The 17,640-nt window shown below is 38.5% G+C and overlaps 1 protein-coding gene across 1 annotated transcript in view; it reads right to left on the reverse strand.

The window, feature by feature from the left end:
- Positions 1 to 740: 740 nt before the first annotated feature.
- The window catches only part of CAVIN1 (caveolae associated protein 1), a 29,740-nt gene continuing 12,840 nt past the window's right edge, over positions 741 to 17,640 (reverse strand). The window contains exon 2 of the mRNA XM_081971170.1: positions 741 to 3,269. Coding sequence (XP_081827296.1) covers positions 2,580 to 3,269 — 690 coding nt within the window. The 3' untranslated portion in view covers positions 741 to 2,579. The remainder of the gene's footprint in view (positions 3,270 to 17,640) is intronic.

The raw sequence follows: 17,640 nt of genomic DNA on the forward strand, positions 1-17,640 counted from the left end.
TCAGCATTGTTGTTCTCTGTAGAACAGAACAGGGCAAATGGGACGGGCACCTCCTGCAGCATCCTGATGGCCAAAATGGGGCATGGGGTGTGTGTGTCTGCACACTGCCCCCTGTACTCTATTTTCAGCCTGGATGGTCTCCTGCAGCATCCTACTGGCCAAAATGAGGTGCACCCTGCACCCCCGTTTGGCTGCTAGAGGCACTACAGGCTGGCCCTTTGCTGTTTCCAGGCCAGCCTTGCGGGGCAGATTTAAGCACCCTGCAGGCTTTGACTGGTAAGTTTTGCTAATAAGTAAATTTTGCTGGTAAGATCTATTAAATAGTAAAAATATGGTGGACAAGCAACACCATTAGCAGTCTTCTCCAACCCACAGCATTTTGGTTGTATTGGCACTGCTGCTCCCACCATTCCCAACCAATATTTTTTAGCTAGGCAAACTAGAAACTTTTGTCCCTTTGAAGGACAAGGTTGGGAAGGGCTGCTCTAAAGAGTGAACAGTCATTTGGCCAATCCTTCTGCTTCTACTGAGGCAACTGCTGTCTCCCTTCTCTCTCCCCACTTCCCAATGGGATCTATGTCTCATTTCCTATTTCAATTTATTTCTTGTTCTTGGGAACTTTTCCTCAAAAACAGAAAGGAGGTGTTGATGTACTTTTTAAAAATGTCATTTGATTGTGGAAATGTTCCTGCTTCTAGTTCACTAATCTTTGTAATGTTGTTCCCCAAAACACTTTACACTTGTCCATGTAGAAAAGAAAGTTTATTATTCATGCTGCTCACCAGGATGCAGTCTTAGAAAAAAGAGCAATGCGGCTGCTTGGCACAGCACCCTCTTCCCCACATATTTATTTTCCCCAGAATGAGGCAAGATCCCCATCGGATCTTTGATGGTTTTGAAGGCCAAGCATATCTTACATCCTGGGCTCTCTCTTCTTCTAGATCCATGACAAGAACTGAAAGGCTTGAAGGAAAGTGCAGTGCAAAGGGAACAACCCTTACTCACTTGCACACTTCTCAGTCCAATAAAAACACCCCTTACACACATACACTTCTTCTTGCTAAGGTCTGAGTAGCCAAGCCATTTCTGGGGATGTTAGAATAGGCAGTTCCGGTACAGATGTGGCATTTGTGGTAGATACGTTGGATGCAGAATTGCAAGACATATGATGGATTCATACCTGCAAATATTTTCTCCTTGACCATAGAGAGACACTGGGGGAAAATCCCAATAGAATGTGAGGAAGGCAGGAAAGCGGGAGCTGGGGTAATTCACAAAATCATGCAAGGGAAGGTTACATGTGTCAGAAAATGGGGAAGGAGGCCATTGTCATCACTAGAAAGCGAGGCTTCAGGCTCACTTGAAAACTGTCCCCTGCAAGCCAAAGAGGTAGCTGTACGGAAGTTAGTATGTGTGTGTTTCTGAATAGTGTATTGTTCAGGGAGGGTATCTGAGAATCCCTTTCCCCGTAATGAATTATCCTGTATTAGTGAACTCTTACACTTTGACACCCTTTCTATGTTACAAGCTTAGTAAAAACTGCATGTACTCAAGTATTACACAACTAGTTAAGGCTGGCCTACTGCTGGAGCCCTGGCATAGGCAGAAAATAACCCTGCAATGCTCTCTGGATCCAGCCCAGGAATGGAAGTCAAGATTGTTAACGTAATAGATGATAGTTGCCTCCTGTTTTGTTGATGTTGATAACCCTTTATTGCTGGTAGCTAAAGCTGTCATAAGGCCACATCCACTCTGTCCTTGAGCCATCTTCCCCCCCCCCTTGATTCTCCCTACTTGTCCAATGTTCCTTGCACCCACTCCTCATCCCCAGACCAGTATCCCCTTTTCAACCATGTTGCAGTAGCTTCACAGATCTGTATAGCTAATAGTGCAAATGGACACCCTGTTTATATTACTCCCTGTTGATGTTTTTATTGGCAATCACTTGATTTTTACTGGTGAAATAAGGCCTACTAAGTGCAACTTTTTCCATATAATCTCTTGGAAATTGAAGTATGCACAGCCTGTATGCCTGAATCAGGCATCACAATATCTTTGAATTCAAGCAGTAATTTCCATGTTCCCTTCATTATTCCCTAGTTCTATGATATACTGAGCCAATCCCTTCTTTGCTTCCATGCCTGCACTTCGTTCTTCTGTCTGACAAGTTTGCGTTTAGATCTCCAGGAAGCATTCTTGACATCAAAGAGCATAGCTAAGACACAGCATGCTTCTTGAGCATAGAAATAGATTATTTCTTGGGTAGCACCTTTGGGACATTGGGATATTGCCATGGCAGGCTGGCAAAGCAAGCTTTTAGTAGCAGGAATGGTATTTTGCTGGATTATAAGTATGTTCCATGTTCTATATGATGAATCAGAAATATACAAAAATGCACCTTGAAGCTACATGTTGAAAAAGGAGAAGGCGAGCTGTAAAAATTCTGTATATATTGTGTATGTATATGTATGCATGTGTATGTGTGCATGCGCATGCCCATGTGAGGCCAAAAAGAGGAAATGTGGAAAATGTGGAAGATTATATATTCAGCATTTGATGCTTTCATACTGCTATCTGCCTCACTCACTGTCACTCTTCTCTTGAAGCACTGCATCTGACTCCTCGGTGATCTGCAGAAGTGTGCTCATCTCAGGGCTTTCGCTTCTCAGCAGATCTGTGTTCTCTGTCTCATCTCCACCAACTTCCACCATCTCCGTGGCCTTCACTTCTACCTCTCCCTCACGGATCTTCTTGACATGAAAGGTGAAAGGTGGCACTTTATAGACAGCTGTCTTGGAACGTGCATAGACTACATGATCAGGGGTGAAGGACTTCTTCAGCTTATCTCGGGAAGTCTTCATCTTCTCCCTGCGTTCAGTGGTGACTATCTTAGTGCCTAGTTTGTTCATTCTCTTTTCTAGGTTATGTCGGGTCTTCTCCAGATTTTGCTTGGTTTTCTCCAGGTTCTCTTTGGTCTTCAGCTTGGTCTTCTCTATGTTCTCTCTAGTTCTCAACTTGGTCTTCTCCATTTTCTCCTTAGAGAATGCCTTCTTGAAGTCATCAACCTTCCTCATGCTGCTTCTCTTAATACGTTCTGCTCGTGATTCCTCAATAATCTCTTCAACTTCAACCTCTTCATCTGAGGAGAGCTCAATATGATCCTCTCCAGGGTGCTCCTCACCATCTGGGATCTCTTCCCCTTCTTCCTCTTTTTCTATTTCTTTCACAGATTTACTTATGCTCAGCTTGGTTGGCAGTTTCACCTCATCCTGCAAAACATAAATAAAAACTACTGTGCATAATTTTTTGATCTTGTAGAAATTAACAGGCAGTTAAATTTTCTCCTCAGCTATGGTAAGAAAGCAAACCCATTATAACTTCGGTAATTCTTTTTTGTTTTAGCTAAAATGGATTTGCTAATCCTGATAATTTAGTGTGTTGAACACTGATAACAGTCATCAATCCCAATCATCTTAGAAATCAATCCATTTGTAGACCAGACTAGAATCTTACCTGGAAACCTGATTGTTTAAGCCTTTTGTTATTTTGGTACCCTACACTTTGAAGTAAAATTCCATATCTAAGCATCATATTCATACTGAAAGTCTGGATCATGGTTTATAAATATTTGGGGGAATCTTTACAATACTTACTATATATTTCATTTTCTTTTTTTTTAATGACCAAAAGCCCAAGAAGCGACAATAAATTACTTTTGAAATAACATATAAGATTGCCAAATTTTTGTGTAGTAACATATAAAACTAGACAAAGAATAATCAAGAGCCATTGAACTTTTCTGAAAATGGCTTTACTTCAGCATTGGTCATTTTTTAAATGTCCACTACTCTATTGTATCTACCTCAGATTTATCTGGGGCTTTATAATTCTAAATTTTAGATTAACTGTAAGAATGAAGCTTTTTAACATATTTTTCTGTGTTGCTCCTTATTTATTGTTAATGTTCTGTATATTTGAAAACAATTGTTTTTCTTCTTTTTTTCTGCTGGCTAATGACTGCACTAAGTTTATTTGGATTTGATCATAGCAAAAATGTTATTGTCTTATTCTCCCTTACTTCTGTTTTTGAATGCTACACAGAATATGATAACCTGCACAAAGCATCCCTTAGCAAATCTTGAGTAATAGCTACTGTGTCAGTGGCAGAAATGGAACTATTCCCAGCTATGTTATAGTATTATTTTGTGGACCTCTTTTTGCAAATGTTCTTTAGAACAGATATCTGTACTAGTTGTTCTTTGCGTTTGGGTATCCCAGGTGTATAATAACAGCAGATACTTTGAATAAGCAACTTGCCTTGAGTTACTTATAAAGTTATAAAGGCAGGATAAAAATATGTTGTTAACATGCAGCAATTCATGGTTGGTGTTCTATGTTATGGTTGGTATGTCGTGTTGGGCAGCTCAATTCTGATTAAATTACAAATCATAGCTAACTTTAGGAAATATGGTGTAAGAATTACTTCAATATGTAATTAACTTTCAAAAATATCTTAGATAGATCATCAAAATATTAAAAAATATCCATATGCCATGATTTTGGAAACTTTCACTTGATGGAATATGTTGCTTTAAAACTCTTTTTTAAAATACCAGCATGCTCAAGTACTGATTGTCAAAGGGTCTTCTTCCCTACCCTGACCAATGCACATAATTTGATTTGAAAACCTTAAGTAATGTAAAGAAAGCAGGCAGTTACAGATAGCAGCATATTTAATAGACCTGGAGCAATGGTAGCAACTAGATGTGACAAATTTTTCAACAAACTCTCTGTTTCTTGGCAATATAATGAGATAGATAGATGATAGGTAGGTAGGTAGGTAGGTAGGTAGGTAGGTAGGTAGGTAGATAATATACTTTTTCATAGATTAGATACCATTTCATTAAATGCATGGAATGTCACCTTATATGTGTACTTTGTGTACAGAGAAAAAAAAACAACTGTCAGGACAGGTCAAAAATATATACATATATAGAATATAGATACATATGTTATTTGATTAAATACCCTTATACTGTTAAGTCGGTTAATACAGTGTAAAATGGTGTAAAGAATATAATCAGAATTCAACTTTGTCTAATCTTTTTCAGCCATTTCATCATGAATTCTGTGTTTGAAATTCATTAAAAAAGCTACTTTAAGATCAGAAACCATTTGGTTTGGGAAAGTGAAATAATTAACCTACTAGATGTTCAGCTTCTGAAAATTAATTTTGAAAACACTAGATTAGCTAAAACATTAATAGATTCAATTATTATCTAACTAGCAACAACTGCAGGAAGTAACAGGAGAGCAGGAGAAAAGAAAATCTATGTAGTTTGTTATCTCTGCAAGATACCAGCTCACATTGACTCTTCTGAAGGCACATATTCCATCGGGCTGCTGAAATTGTTCTCATGCTGGCATATAATTGTAAGAATACAGATGTAAAATATAACCTATATAATCTATGTTTGATTTTTTCCTTCCCTTAAAAAAATGATATTTGCATGGGGATTCTTTTGGCTAAAGAACATGGCAAGCATTAAACACATCAAAATAGTGGGTAAGATTAAAAAAGACATGGGATTTAATACATGGCCCTGAAATGTTATGACTGTTTTGATTTCTGTCATTCACTTGCAGACTGCCTGAAAGCATATTGTGTGGCCTGGCATTGGTTTGGAACCAGGATGCAGAAACTATTATTAAAACAATGATGAAAGTGATGGAGAAGGCAGTGCTCATATGTTATGCTAAGCTAACATAACATTGACTTGTTGGATAAATGACTGGAGTCACAAAATACACAAACTGGGAATAATATTTTGGAAACTGGAACACTGATTTTTTAAAAACATGTTTTCAACTTCTAGTATAATATTATGAAATGATTAGTGTAGTGATTATTTAGTTGTTGTGGTTAAGACATTGGGCTTAAGACTGTGAGACTATGAGTTTTAGTGATTCAGTGGGCACACAACTAGCTGGGTGACTTTAGGCCACTTGTTCTCTCTTAATCCCAGAATACAGATAATAGCAAACTACTTCCCCCCCCCAAAAAAAAAAAACTTGCTAAGAAAACTGAAGGGACTTGTTTATGCAGCCACCAGAAGTCAACAAACATTCAAATGCTCACTCCACTTGAAACCACCACCACCCCAAACATATTTTTAAAAATGAAATAAAGTATAGCTGGATATGAAGCCCGGCAGTGTCAATAAATGTATCTATAGGCATAGTGAGTTATATAGCCATCACACTGGAAATCCAAGCTATAAACTATAGTTTATAAATCACAATGATAGATTTTATACAGCATGTCAGCCCAGAGGCAAAACAGCCATCTTATGACTTAGCTTAGTGTATGGCAGAATTCTAAAAGTGGAAGCAGTAGGCACCTCTAAGAAGCATTTGTCATAGGTCTTTCTCTGCAGACAAGTAGCAGAATTCCATCTGACATTTTATATTGCTGGAAAATGTTTGCTTTTTCTACTCGTAAAACTTTAATCAACATCAGTAAATTTGTTTTGGGTACTGATAACCAATTCACTATATATGCAAATTATTTTATGTATTTCAATATGGCTGCCTGATTACATTAAAAGCTAATGTTTTATGGACAATTATACTTGTTGATCTGAAAATGTAATCAATTTTTTTTAAAAAAAAACCTTAATGCTAAACCTAATCATTAGAAAGCAATGGATGTTTAAAAATTTAAATTAGTATTATAACTGTGCAATTTTTTTCACTGAACTGCAATAGATAGCTATATTTAGATATGGAAATTCTGGGGGGAAAAAAGCAAATAATAGAACACCAATGAAAATCACAGTGAAAGTGTCCTAAATGAGGATAGGTTTCCCTATCTGATTAATTAGTTGCAAATGGGAAAATTACACCACTTGGATACAAAAGACCTTTTCCCCTCAAATCAATTTGGTTAACTACTGGTGTCAGACAGGCTGTAAGAAGCTGAAAAAAAGTATCAGGAAAGTGAAGTAATAATACAAAGCAAGTGAGATATACAGTATATCCTTGATAAAAGCCTAACGTGGAAGCAGCCTCAGTTAGGACATTTAGTGATAGGGCAGCTATTCTTGAAAATAATTCTAAGCATTCAGAATATCCTACTACAAAACCCTTTTTTTTTCTTTCCAAATGAGACATAAGCAATCTTGCTGAAGACTATCTAAGACAGAAAATCTAGTAGATTGGGCTTTTCTTATATGACACTTTCTAGCTATACAATATTTTAGTTGTGCCCAACCTTTAGGGGGCCAGGGACCGGTTCCTCAGAGAGGCTTTTCTGCGGACCAGAATGTGTGTGATTTCACATGCTCGCCTGCATCTCGTAGATGTGGCTTCGCCTGTTTGTGCGGCCCAGTTTCTGGCATGCTGCGGACTGGTGCCAGTCTACAGATCGAAGGTTGGAGACCCCTAGAGTACTTGACAGATCAGAATTTCTAATGAGAGGCCCTTGATGGGGTAAAATTTATCCCTACAGGATGGCTCATTCCTTCTTTTTTTAATTATTATTTCTGTTAGGATAGCTAGTTGTAATTAGAAGCTCAATAGTGTTTTTGATTGGAGTCAGCAAACATTTTCTATGCTTATCTTCTACAGGCGGAGCTGGCAGGCCAAAAGGCATGGCAACCATTGGATGGTGCTAGCCTGCAAGCATTTCATGCCCCTCTGCATGTGAGAAGCATAGCTGAAGCCCAGGGCATGGCAATCTGTCAACTGCGCACTCAATTTTTAGCTTGTTTGCCATATAAAAGCAGGCAGTGTGACTAATTTGGCTTGTGAGCTGTAGTTTGCCAAGCCCTATTTTAGACTAAAATGCTGTACTTCCTCATAAGAGAAAGTGTCTGGGATGGCCATGCTTTCTGAAAGTACTTGGGCACTGTTATTGCACTTAGCAAAATTCAATGTTGGTTGTTTGGTTTAATTAATTTTGCAAACTTATCCAGTTTTAGCTAATTCAGTGAATCCTGATTAAAACAACCATTGCTTTGTTTAAGGTGTGACCTCATGCATTGAGCATGAGCTCAACCCTTAAGTTTTGTTCCCACCCACTGCAAGTATGTTCCCTCTCTGCCCCAATAACTTGCTCTCATTGGAACGCAGCCTTCTCTCTCCCCATGCCACAATGATATTGTTTTAGGCCAGCGTGGGGACTCACATTATTATTTCTGCACTACAGCATTTCTCACAACAGCTAAGTTAGAGGAAAAGATTTTAATTAGATTTTCTTTATGTCAAGGGGTTGTTTTTTTAATGAAGAAACTTTCAGTTTTGTGAGCACTCAAATTTGCAATTTTAGTGGTGCATCTGAGATATAGATATCAAAAAGGTGCAAATCTCTTATTTTTCACAAATAAGAGATTTACCTAGCATTGTGACTGCAAGCAAAAGTAAAGTGTGCACACAGCATGTGGATGAGAAGGGAGCAGATATGAAATGAGATTGGTTTTCACCCAAGCAGCACATAGCATGCATCCTGCCCGGCATTCTCAAGCCATGCTGGAAATAGCCACTACCATACAGAGCATTGGGACAGAAGCTTAAAGACAGGAAGATTTATGACCCCGGATCTGTACTATTTGAAGAGAGGGAATGGGGAAGCTGTGGAATTACTGGGGAAATTCTTTCCCATAGGCTAAGGGGAAGAAGACTGAGAGGCAGGAGGAAGGGGAAGGGGAGTCAAACATGAAGATCTCTTCACAACAAAAATTAAGACTTCTAGGAACATTGTAAGCATCTCAATTTTGCCAAGCGGGAATCCTAATCATGGCTTTCATTGTTCTTTCCCTTTTGCCTAAAGATGAAGTGAGTTTCCACTTTCTTCCTAATGGGATGATGATAATTTTGTCACTTCACTCCTTAAGCTACCAAGAGTTAAAACTGATTAGCAAAATGCCAATAGCACAAATTAGAACACTGTGTTTTAAGGGATTGCATTCTTGTCTGATAATTCAATCCAATCAACTGACAAATATCAAGAGTCACATATGAAATGGAGAATGAGATAATACCAAATATTTCCTGTTCAAATGAATTTTATCTTCCAGGCAAATGCTCATTTATGGCAGCACCGTATTTTATACTGGCTAGCAAGAGCTGCCCAAACATACTGTATATGAGATAGTGAATGGTACCATGGAAATAGTTTTTTTTGGGATAACTGGAGGATTTAATCCCTCCAATTTTTGCTGATACTCTTTTACTGCCAGTCCTTTCTCCCTGTTGTAATTATTAATTGAATATGGAGAAAGAAAACCCAGTAAATGGGAGGAAAGCTAATCTCCACATTTTCCCTAAAAGAAACCTTTCCAGATTTTATTTTCACAAAAATATTCTATTATTTTCTACATTGTTCCAAACAGCTAAGCTACTTCCTATTATCACCTGGACAGTATCTCCAAAACATGCCACTTGAGTCCTCAGTATTCCAGACCTATTATGCTAAATAAGTGGCTATGGAAAGCATCCAAAAGAGATCTTGATGATAAGGAACGAATGATTTTCCTAGCTCTGCTATAATGAAGCTGAGTCTTAACATTGACAAAGATGGTTCCTTAGAGATAGGCGAATAGGACTGGGGAGACCCAGGTTCAACATCCATTAAAGGTTCTTGGGGTAGTCAACCTCTCTCAATCCAACCTACCGCACAGTTGATGTGGAAGGGAAACTATTGTGTTGGGGGAAACGCAAGAGGCATACCTAACAACACAGTGCTTACAATGAGACAGCTATACTCTAAAAGAAAAATATTCACTATTTACATAGAACATCAGAAAATTCAGACTTATAAATAATTCCAAGTTTTCTGTTTCTATAATCTGTTCTTTTTTCCCCTACCTTTATCCTTAGATTCTTTTCCCTTTTTAAATTATATGCAAAGTGCTTTACTTTCCACTTTCATCACTTCTTTTGTTAGCCAATGCTTTCCTGGCTCAAAGCTCTATAGACTTTTATATAGTACCAGGTTTGTGAGGTGCATTGCACTGTATACAGTGACTGGTCCAAAGTCACCCAGTGAATTTCTTCAGTGACTGAAGATTGTCTAAAATCTAAACAAGCCTTATTTAATCCTTTCCCATTCCTTATTCAACACCTTAACCATGCTGTCTTCTATTAATGGAGCTCTGCTGTATCTTATTTATTTATTTATTTATTTGTTTGTTTGTTTGTTTGTTTATTTATTTATTTATTATTTATTTATTTATTTGATTTATCAGTCGCGCCCTCTCCGCGAAGGGACTCGGGGCGACGTACAATCAAATATATAGGTGTGTGGCATGAAGGAGGTAAATACATCAACATTTAACAATTCAAATAGAAATAAAAGCCACAAAGTTAAGATAAATAACAGTAAAATTACAACAATTAAAACAGTTAAAATACCCAAAAGATTTAAATTACAGTTTAAAATTGCCAGGGATGTTAGAGAGTTCTAATTAAGCCAGGCCGGCTAGTTGGAACAGGTGGGTCTTGAGTTTCGTGCGGAAGGAGCGGAGATCAGTCGTTGTCCTAATATCTGGGGGGAGGTCGTTCCAGAGGGCTGGGCCCATCACAGAGAAGGCCCTACTCCTGGGCGCCACCCTCTGGCACTGCCTAGTGGACGGCACCCGGAGGAGTCCCTCTCTGTGAGAACGGATTGGTCGCAGGGATGTATGGGGCAGGATACGATCCCGCAAATAACTAGGTCCTGTGCCATGGAGCGCTTTAAAGATGGTGATTAACACCTTGAAGCGCAACCGGTAGACCACAGGGAGCCAGTGCAGCTCGCGCAGGAGAGGTGTTACATGGGTGAACCTCGTTCTCCCCATAATTGCCCGTGCGGCCGCATTCTGGACCAGCTATAGTCTCCGGGTGCATCTCAAGGGGAGCCCCATGTAGGGAGCATTCAGTAGTCCAGATGGGACGTCACCAGCGCGTGAGTGACTGTGCGAAGGGCATCCCGGTCCAATAGGGGGCGCAATTGGCGCACCAGGCGAACCTGGTGGAACGCTCCCCTCGCCACGGCTGCCACATGGTCATCCATAGACAGCCGGGCGTCTAGGAGGACGCCCAAATTGCGCGCCCGCTCCACGGGGGCCAGCTGCTCGCCCCCGATGGCCAGCGATGGAATACACTGGTTGAACCGGGGGGCCGGTAACCACAGCCACTCTGTCTTGGAGGGGTTGAGTCTGAGTCTGTTGTCTCCCATCCAGACCCGTACGGCTTCCAAACACCGGGACATCTTCACTTTTTCCCTGCTACCAATTCATAATCTGCACTTACTGCATTCAAAACTTTGTATTTGGGCTACAGGTACAAGCAATTCAAGAGATGTTTATACAAATGCATAGATAAATATTAAAGGGTGAGGCATTAAAATATACAACTCTGGCTAGATTTGTATTTGGGGGAAAACCCTTGTCTCTTGTTATTTACATACATGTTACTTTGATGAATTTCAAAGCCTATTGGAATCTGTTAGGCCAAACATCTGTAAAAGTAATAAAGTTGCAACTGTAATCCAGACTTTACAATTGGACTTTTTTGGATGGGAAAGAGTTGCTGTTTGGAATCAGGATATCCCCCCACCCCTTTCATGGTGCAGGTCTATCATTTTGTTCACAACAACACCTGGAAGGGCAATTCTTCATCTCTCAGAGACTCCAGTCATCATTGGCCAGAAACATCAGGAATCATTTCCTTCCCTGGGAAACTGCACAATTAATGCCTGAACAAAAGTTTCCCCTGCTTCAGAGTTGCATAGCTATATCTGGAAGCTAGCCATATCCGGACAGCATAGCTCTGATTCTTATCAATCTCTTCTTGGCTTCATAACATTTGTACAAGAAGAGATGAATTCCCACCCTCCCCATTGGTGCACGTAGGTCATGTCTTACTTGTTGATCTTCTGCTTGCAGGTGGTCCATATTTCAGCAGGGAACTGTAACACCACACATTATGGAACCCAGTCAATATCAGAACACAATCCCAATTATTTTTTTTAAAGATTTTATCTTGCCTTTTTAAAATATGTACCTTAAGGAGGGAAATATACCAATATTCCTTTTTCATCCTATTCCCCTACACACACACACACACACACACACACACACACACACACACACACACACACACCAATCCTATGAGATGAATTAAGAGTGAATGATTGGCTCCAAGTCACCAAGACGATTTTCATATTTAAGGGAAGCCTGCAACTCACAGTCTCCTGTTTTTTAAGCCAAAACCTTAACCCCTACACCAAGTCAATGCTTTAGAATTCAACACAATTGGAAGCATCAGGTTAGGAAACACTGTAGTGACCATGCTGTTGCAATCAAGGGAATTGTAATTCAAATATATCAGATAGACGTTAGGTAAAATTAAGTTTAAAAACTAGATAAAGGGTGGCAAAAATGAAAGATTAGCTTCACAGGAATATACAGATAGTCCTTGAGTTATGTTAAACAACTGCTCAATTAAATAAACAAATGGTATTTGCAATGGGTCCTCGTAGTTCATGTGGGGACATATGAACTATGGTCACGTGTCCCCCACAGTCACATGACCAGAATGTCCAATGTCCCTTTCCAGCTTCCCACAAGCAAAGTCAATGGGGAAGTTGGCAGGAAATTGAAAATTGCAGATACACAAGGTCCTCACTTAATGAGTCATACATTCCTCATTTAACAACAGCAACCATGACTGCTGTTGCTAAGCTATTCAGTCAATGATGTCATCCTTTATGACTGGATTGATAATTTGATTGTAAATCAAGGATTATCTCTAAACAACTCATGTGAAAGTGTTTCTATTTTGTGTAAGCCAATCAATTTTATTAATTAGCCATAGAACACTTATTAGTAGCCATGTACCCATTTGATTTATTCTAATTTCTGAAATAACATATTGCCACTGATATTAATTTATTACATCTAATGCAACTTAAATACCTGTAAGCATCTTAGAACAAAAGTGATGGATGAATTAAAAAAAAACATAGGCAAAAGTAAAAGTGCTAAATGTGTTAGTAAAGGAGTTGTGTTGCAAAATGAAACCTTAAAATCAGAACATAGAAGCTTTTGTTTTTAAGAAGTTGTAGGAATAATAACAAATGTGAACTTTTGTTGAAAGTTACAAAAAGCTTAAAGCAGCTGGAGAAATCCCAGGGAAACATAAGCACCAAGAAATATTTTTGAAATCTTTCAAGTCTGATTTCTGAATAAATTAATTATATTGTAAAGGAAGACCTCTTCAGTATGACCACCAGATTTTAGTATCAATTGTGAACATTACTCACTAATTTTTTCTTTGTTGCTGTTTCAAATTTTAGTTGAATTGTTCAGTATCATTCTGGCCTATATAGCGAAGGGTGAGGTCAGAATTTAAGCAGAGCAATTCTGTGCACAACAATCTGCTGCTTGAAACATCTATCACTATTAGAGTGCCTTGCGAATAAGCCTCTGTGTATCTGTCACTAAAGGCTAGGGGCACAGCAAGGGGAATCAGATTATATGCAGACTTATATCTAATCCTTATAGGGCTTGGATCAGGACTCTTTGTTACCTTGGGTGACCTGAGAGAAAGATCTGCAACATATCCAATATTTCCAGATAGCTGTGAACCAAGGTGTAAAACACTAAATAGTTATTGGACAAGATGATTTTTGCCATTACTGATTTTCTTACTAAGGAGCTGCAGATCTCCACAGCTAAAATAAAATGAAAATAACTTAGTAATACATTGGACTTGTATTTAAACAACGAGATTCCAACAGAGGAGTGAAACAAAAAGCTCCATCTATCCTCTGCAAACAACACAAAAAATAAGTGGCTGCCAGAGAAACAAGACTTGTTCTTCTATACCCAGCAGAGAAATGCTGTGCGTTACTATGGGAGGGACAGAATTTTACTTTTATTTCTAGGGGTTCCTAGAGTACAACAAAGCCTTCATTGAACTGAACTTCTTATGAGACAGTTGCATAGCTGCTGCATTTATACTTAAATCCTTTAGCTACTCCATTTTGTCATTTGAATGTGCCTGCATTCCAATTGTCCTCCAATAGAAAGTTGGATCAACCAACCCAACATGCCAGATGCACTTCTTCACACAACACGTAGTTGAGATTTGGGAGATGTGGGCGTCGACCCATCTGTAATGAACTGCAACTTCTGCTTATCCATCAACCCCTTCATAGCATAGGTAGGATTGTGTCAATGCCTACGTGCAGTTGTGGGCAAGTCTAAATCATGTTTACTTCATAACAAGATCCTTATACGATAGCAAAGATATAGATTGTTTGGGCCTACAAAGCAGTAGAATCATACATCATGCTAAACCAAAAAAATGCATTTTAACTTTAACTTTTATACTACCCTAGATTGGAAGATACAAATCGTATTTCATATTTATATATTTCTATTTTGTGGCCTTTTGCTTTTCACAACTGAGAAAAGGCAAATATACATTTTGGGAACTGCAGGAAGCAATGTAGAATTGCTCTGCTGCACAGCTACCCTTCCCAACTTGTCAATTCTACAGAACAGCTTTTCTCCTTCTCACTCCCTGTGTCCTCCATCCAAGTCCACATTCCTAGGCAATGAATCACTGATCCAGCGGTCTTTATATGTACACTCAACTGCCTGGTTGCTACAACACTAATAATAAACACTCCTCTTCATATATAAAAGGCCAGCAAGCACAAAGACAAGTGATGTTCCTAGCCTGGTAGGGCTGGGCATTATGCAACCGGAGGGTGGTAGAGGCCTAGAGAGCAGAACAGCAGCAATTTAATTCAGCTTTCAGAGGAAGGAAAGGAGTATGTTTGATGCTCCAAATAATAAAGTATTTGCCAGACACTAAGAATTGTGCGTTGCCATGTTTTAATCTTTGGGGCAAGATGGACAATGTTCTTGAAAACATGTGCACACTGTGATCAATCTAATCAAGCATGCTTTCAGAGGAAGGAAAGGGGTTTGTTTGATGCTCCAAATAATAAAGTATTTGCCAGACACTAAGAATTGTGCGTTGCCATGTTTTAATCTTTGGGGCAAGATGGACAATGTTCTTGAAAACATGTGCACACTGTGATCAATCTAATCAAGCATGTTCCTTTCTAAAGACAAGTTTGGAATAAATTTATCCTCAGCTCTGCAAATATAAGAGAGGCCAGCTCTGTATACCTCCACTTGCTAAACCTAAATTGTGGTGATCGAGAAACTTCCCACTCTCTTTCCAAAAGCAATTTTCCACAAGCAGGGGGGGAAAAAGATCAAGGGAGCAAATGAATGGATAGATTCTAGATTTATGTTCATAGAATTAAAGGGAGAAAAAAAAAGGTTGCCAAACATGCAATAACTTCCTCAATTTAATACCCTGGGATGGGGACAAGTAAGGGAAAGCCAAGCAAACTCAGTATATATGGGATGTCAACCCAATGCTTATGGAACTATAGGAGGCCATCTGAGTCCATTCACTTCTATTTGTTTGATGATGTCACAAATTGTCGCATAAAGGTAATAACCAGGATTGGGTTTCTGCCGGTTCGCCCTGGATCGGGCGAACTGGTAGTGGCTGCAGTGGGCGGCTCTGCTCACCCACATGGACGCTTCTTCGCATGCACACCAGCGAACCAGTAGTAAAATAAATTGAAACCCACCACTAGTAATAACAATACTCAATTGCCCAATGGCGTTCTCAGAAAATTACCTTACTTTCAGTGGAGAGTGAAACACAATTATACCTTATATTACTAATGAAAAACAAGAGACCTCTTCTCCAAAGGCTGCGGAAAAGAAAACCTTGTTTAAAATAGATACAGTATGCTTACAATCATACAGAAAGTTAATCTTACTACGTGCTAAAATAATTCTCTGTGTGTAGATCTGGGAGAGACGCCATCTTAAGAAATAGAAACACTTTTTGAGAGATATCATCATTTTATTCTTTTATCTGGAGATTGGCCTGGGGTTGTGCAAATGAAATCTACATATTTTCTAAACTCCATCATGTTAGGAAAAAGAAAAGATGAATCAAAGGAAGCTGATTGGTAGCTTGCTTTTTAAATCCCCAAAATTGGATTCAAAATTAGTTCCTGATTGGAAATAAACCAGTATTTTTGATTGAAAATTTATTAAAGAATCTTCAAGCAAATAGGCAAAATTTTATCACCAGTAACATACATGTGTTTATTAACTTAATCAAAACAGTAAAATTGTTTGGAATATGGAAAGACAGGTTAAATGCTCAAATAAGAATTTAGAAGTTCCACAGGCTGGTATATAACCTTTATTTTTGGCTATAACAAAGTATTTAATTCCAAATTCTCCCTGTTCTTTCTGGCAATCTTGCATATTCATTTAGTGCAGGGAGGGATGAAGGAAGGAATTTGAAGCATATGAGCCAGCAAAGGCCCTTCCATATACAACCTGAAAAATAAAAATAATTTTGTCTACATTCCTCTTTCAGCAAGGGTGTGGCTGGGTGGATAGAATTCCAAGCTTGTGGAGGTACGTACTGGTACAATATAAGAAAAATAAAAATTTAATTTTGTAGCTTTAGTCCAGGAAATCTTTGGTTTACTAAGATGAACTGTCCTGAAACAGCATACATAAGACCATTCATTCCTTTATCTCATGGAATGGAGAATTCAAGGCAAGGCCCTCAAGTCTTCAAAAAGTTCACATCAAGTAGAATACCACCTTATTTCCATTTCATTAAGATCGCTATACTGCAAAGAGCTCTGTTTTGTGAAACTGCCAATCATAAATCTGGTTAAGGTCAGAGTGGTACCATTTTGCTGAGGATAACTTGCTTTATGTTTCCATTCAAGTCAATCTGAGCCAGGGATTTGCTTGCACTGAAGATTGCAGTTGCCCAGTTTGCTACAACTTGGTTTGCTTAGCCATTTTTACTGAATAAACCAGTATTGACTGGCTTTTCATACTATGCAATGCCATAAATAAAAAATATATACCTGACTAAATTCACTTATTTCTACAATTGCACAATTCACATAAGAGTTTAGCGTTTAACTGTGTTTATTCAACATGGTAAGTTAAGAACTTTAATCAGTAACAGTGTTTGGATGTTATGACAAAACATGGTTTATCAAAGTAAAAATAACTAGATTCATTGCCATCACAAAAGTGCCAAAAACATGTATAGTAATCATCTATATCAACTTCAAGTAAAAGCATCCCCAGTTCTATTTAAGTTATCTAAGAACTTAGTTAAAGGCTAACATAGTTTATGTCCCAAGAAAGTTCTGCCTTACAAAAAACCAAACAACTCAAACCCTGAAACAATTTTAACACCAGTTCTTTGCTTTGCCTTACAAAATTTTGCAGCATGTTTTAAAAAAAAAGCAAATAAATAAATAAATCACACTACAGATCAATTTATGCTCACAATTGGGACCAGAATTTCTGTTGCTAAGCAAGGTGATTGTTAAATGAGACATGCCCAATTTTATCATCTTTTTGTCATTGTTAAGTGAATCACTACAATTGACTTTGCTTATTGGAAGTTGGCTTGAAAGGTCACAAATGACAATCACATGACCACAAGATGCTGCATCCATTGTTAGTATATGCTGATTGCCAAAAGTCTGAATTTTGATCATGTGACCGAGAG

Source organism: Natrix helvetica, assembly GCF_964273705.1.
Source record: "Natrix helvetica genome assembly, chromosome: Z".
NCBI classification, from domain to species: domain Eukaryota; kingdom Metazoa; phylum Chordata; class Lepidosauria; order Squamata; family Natricidae; genus Natrix; species Natrix helvetica.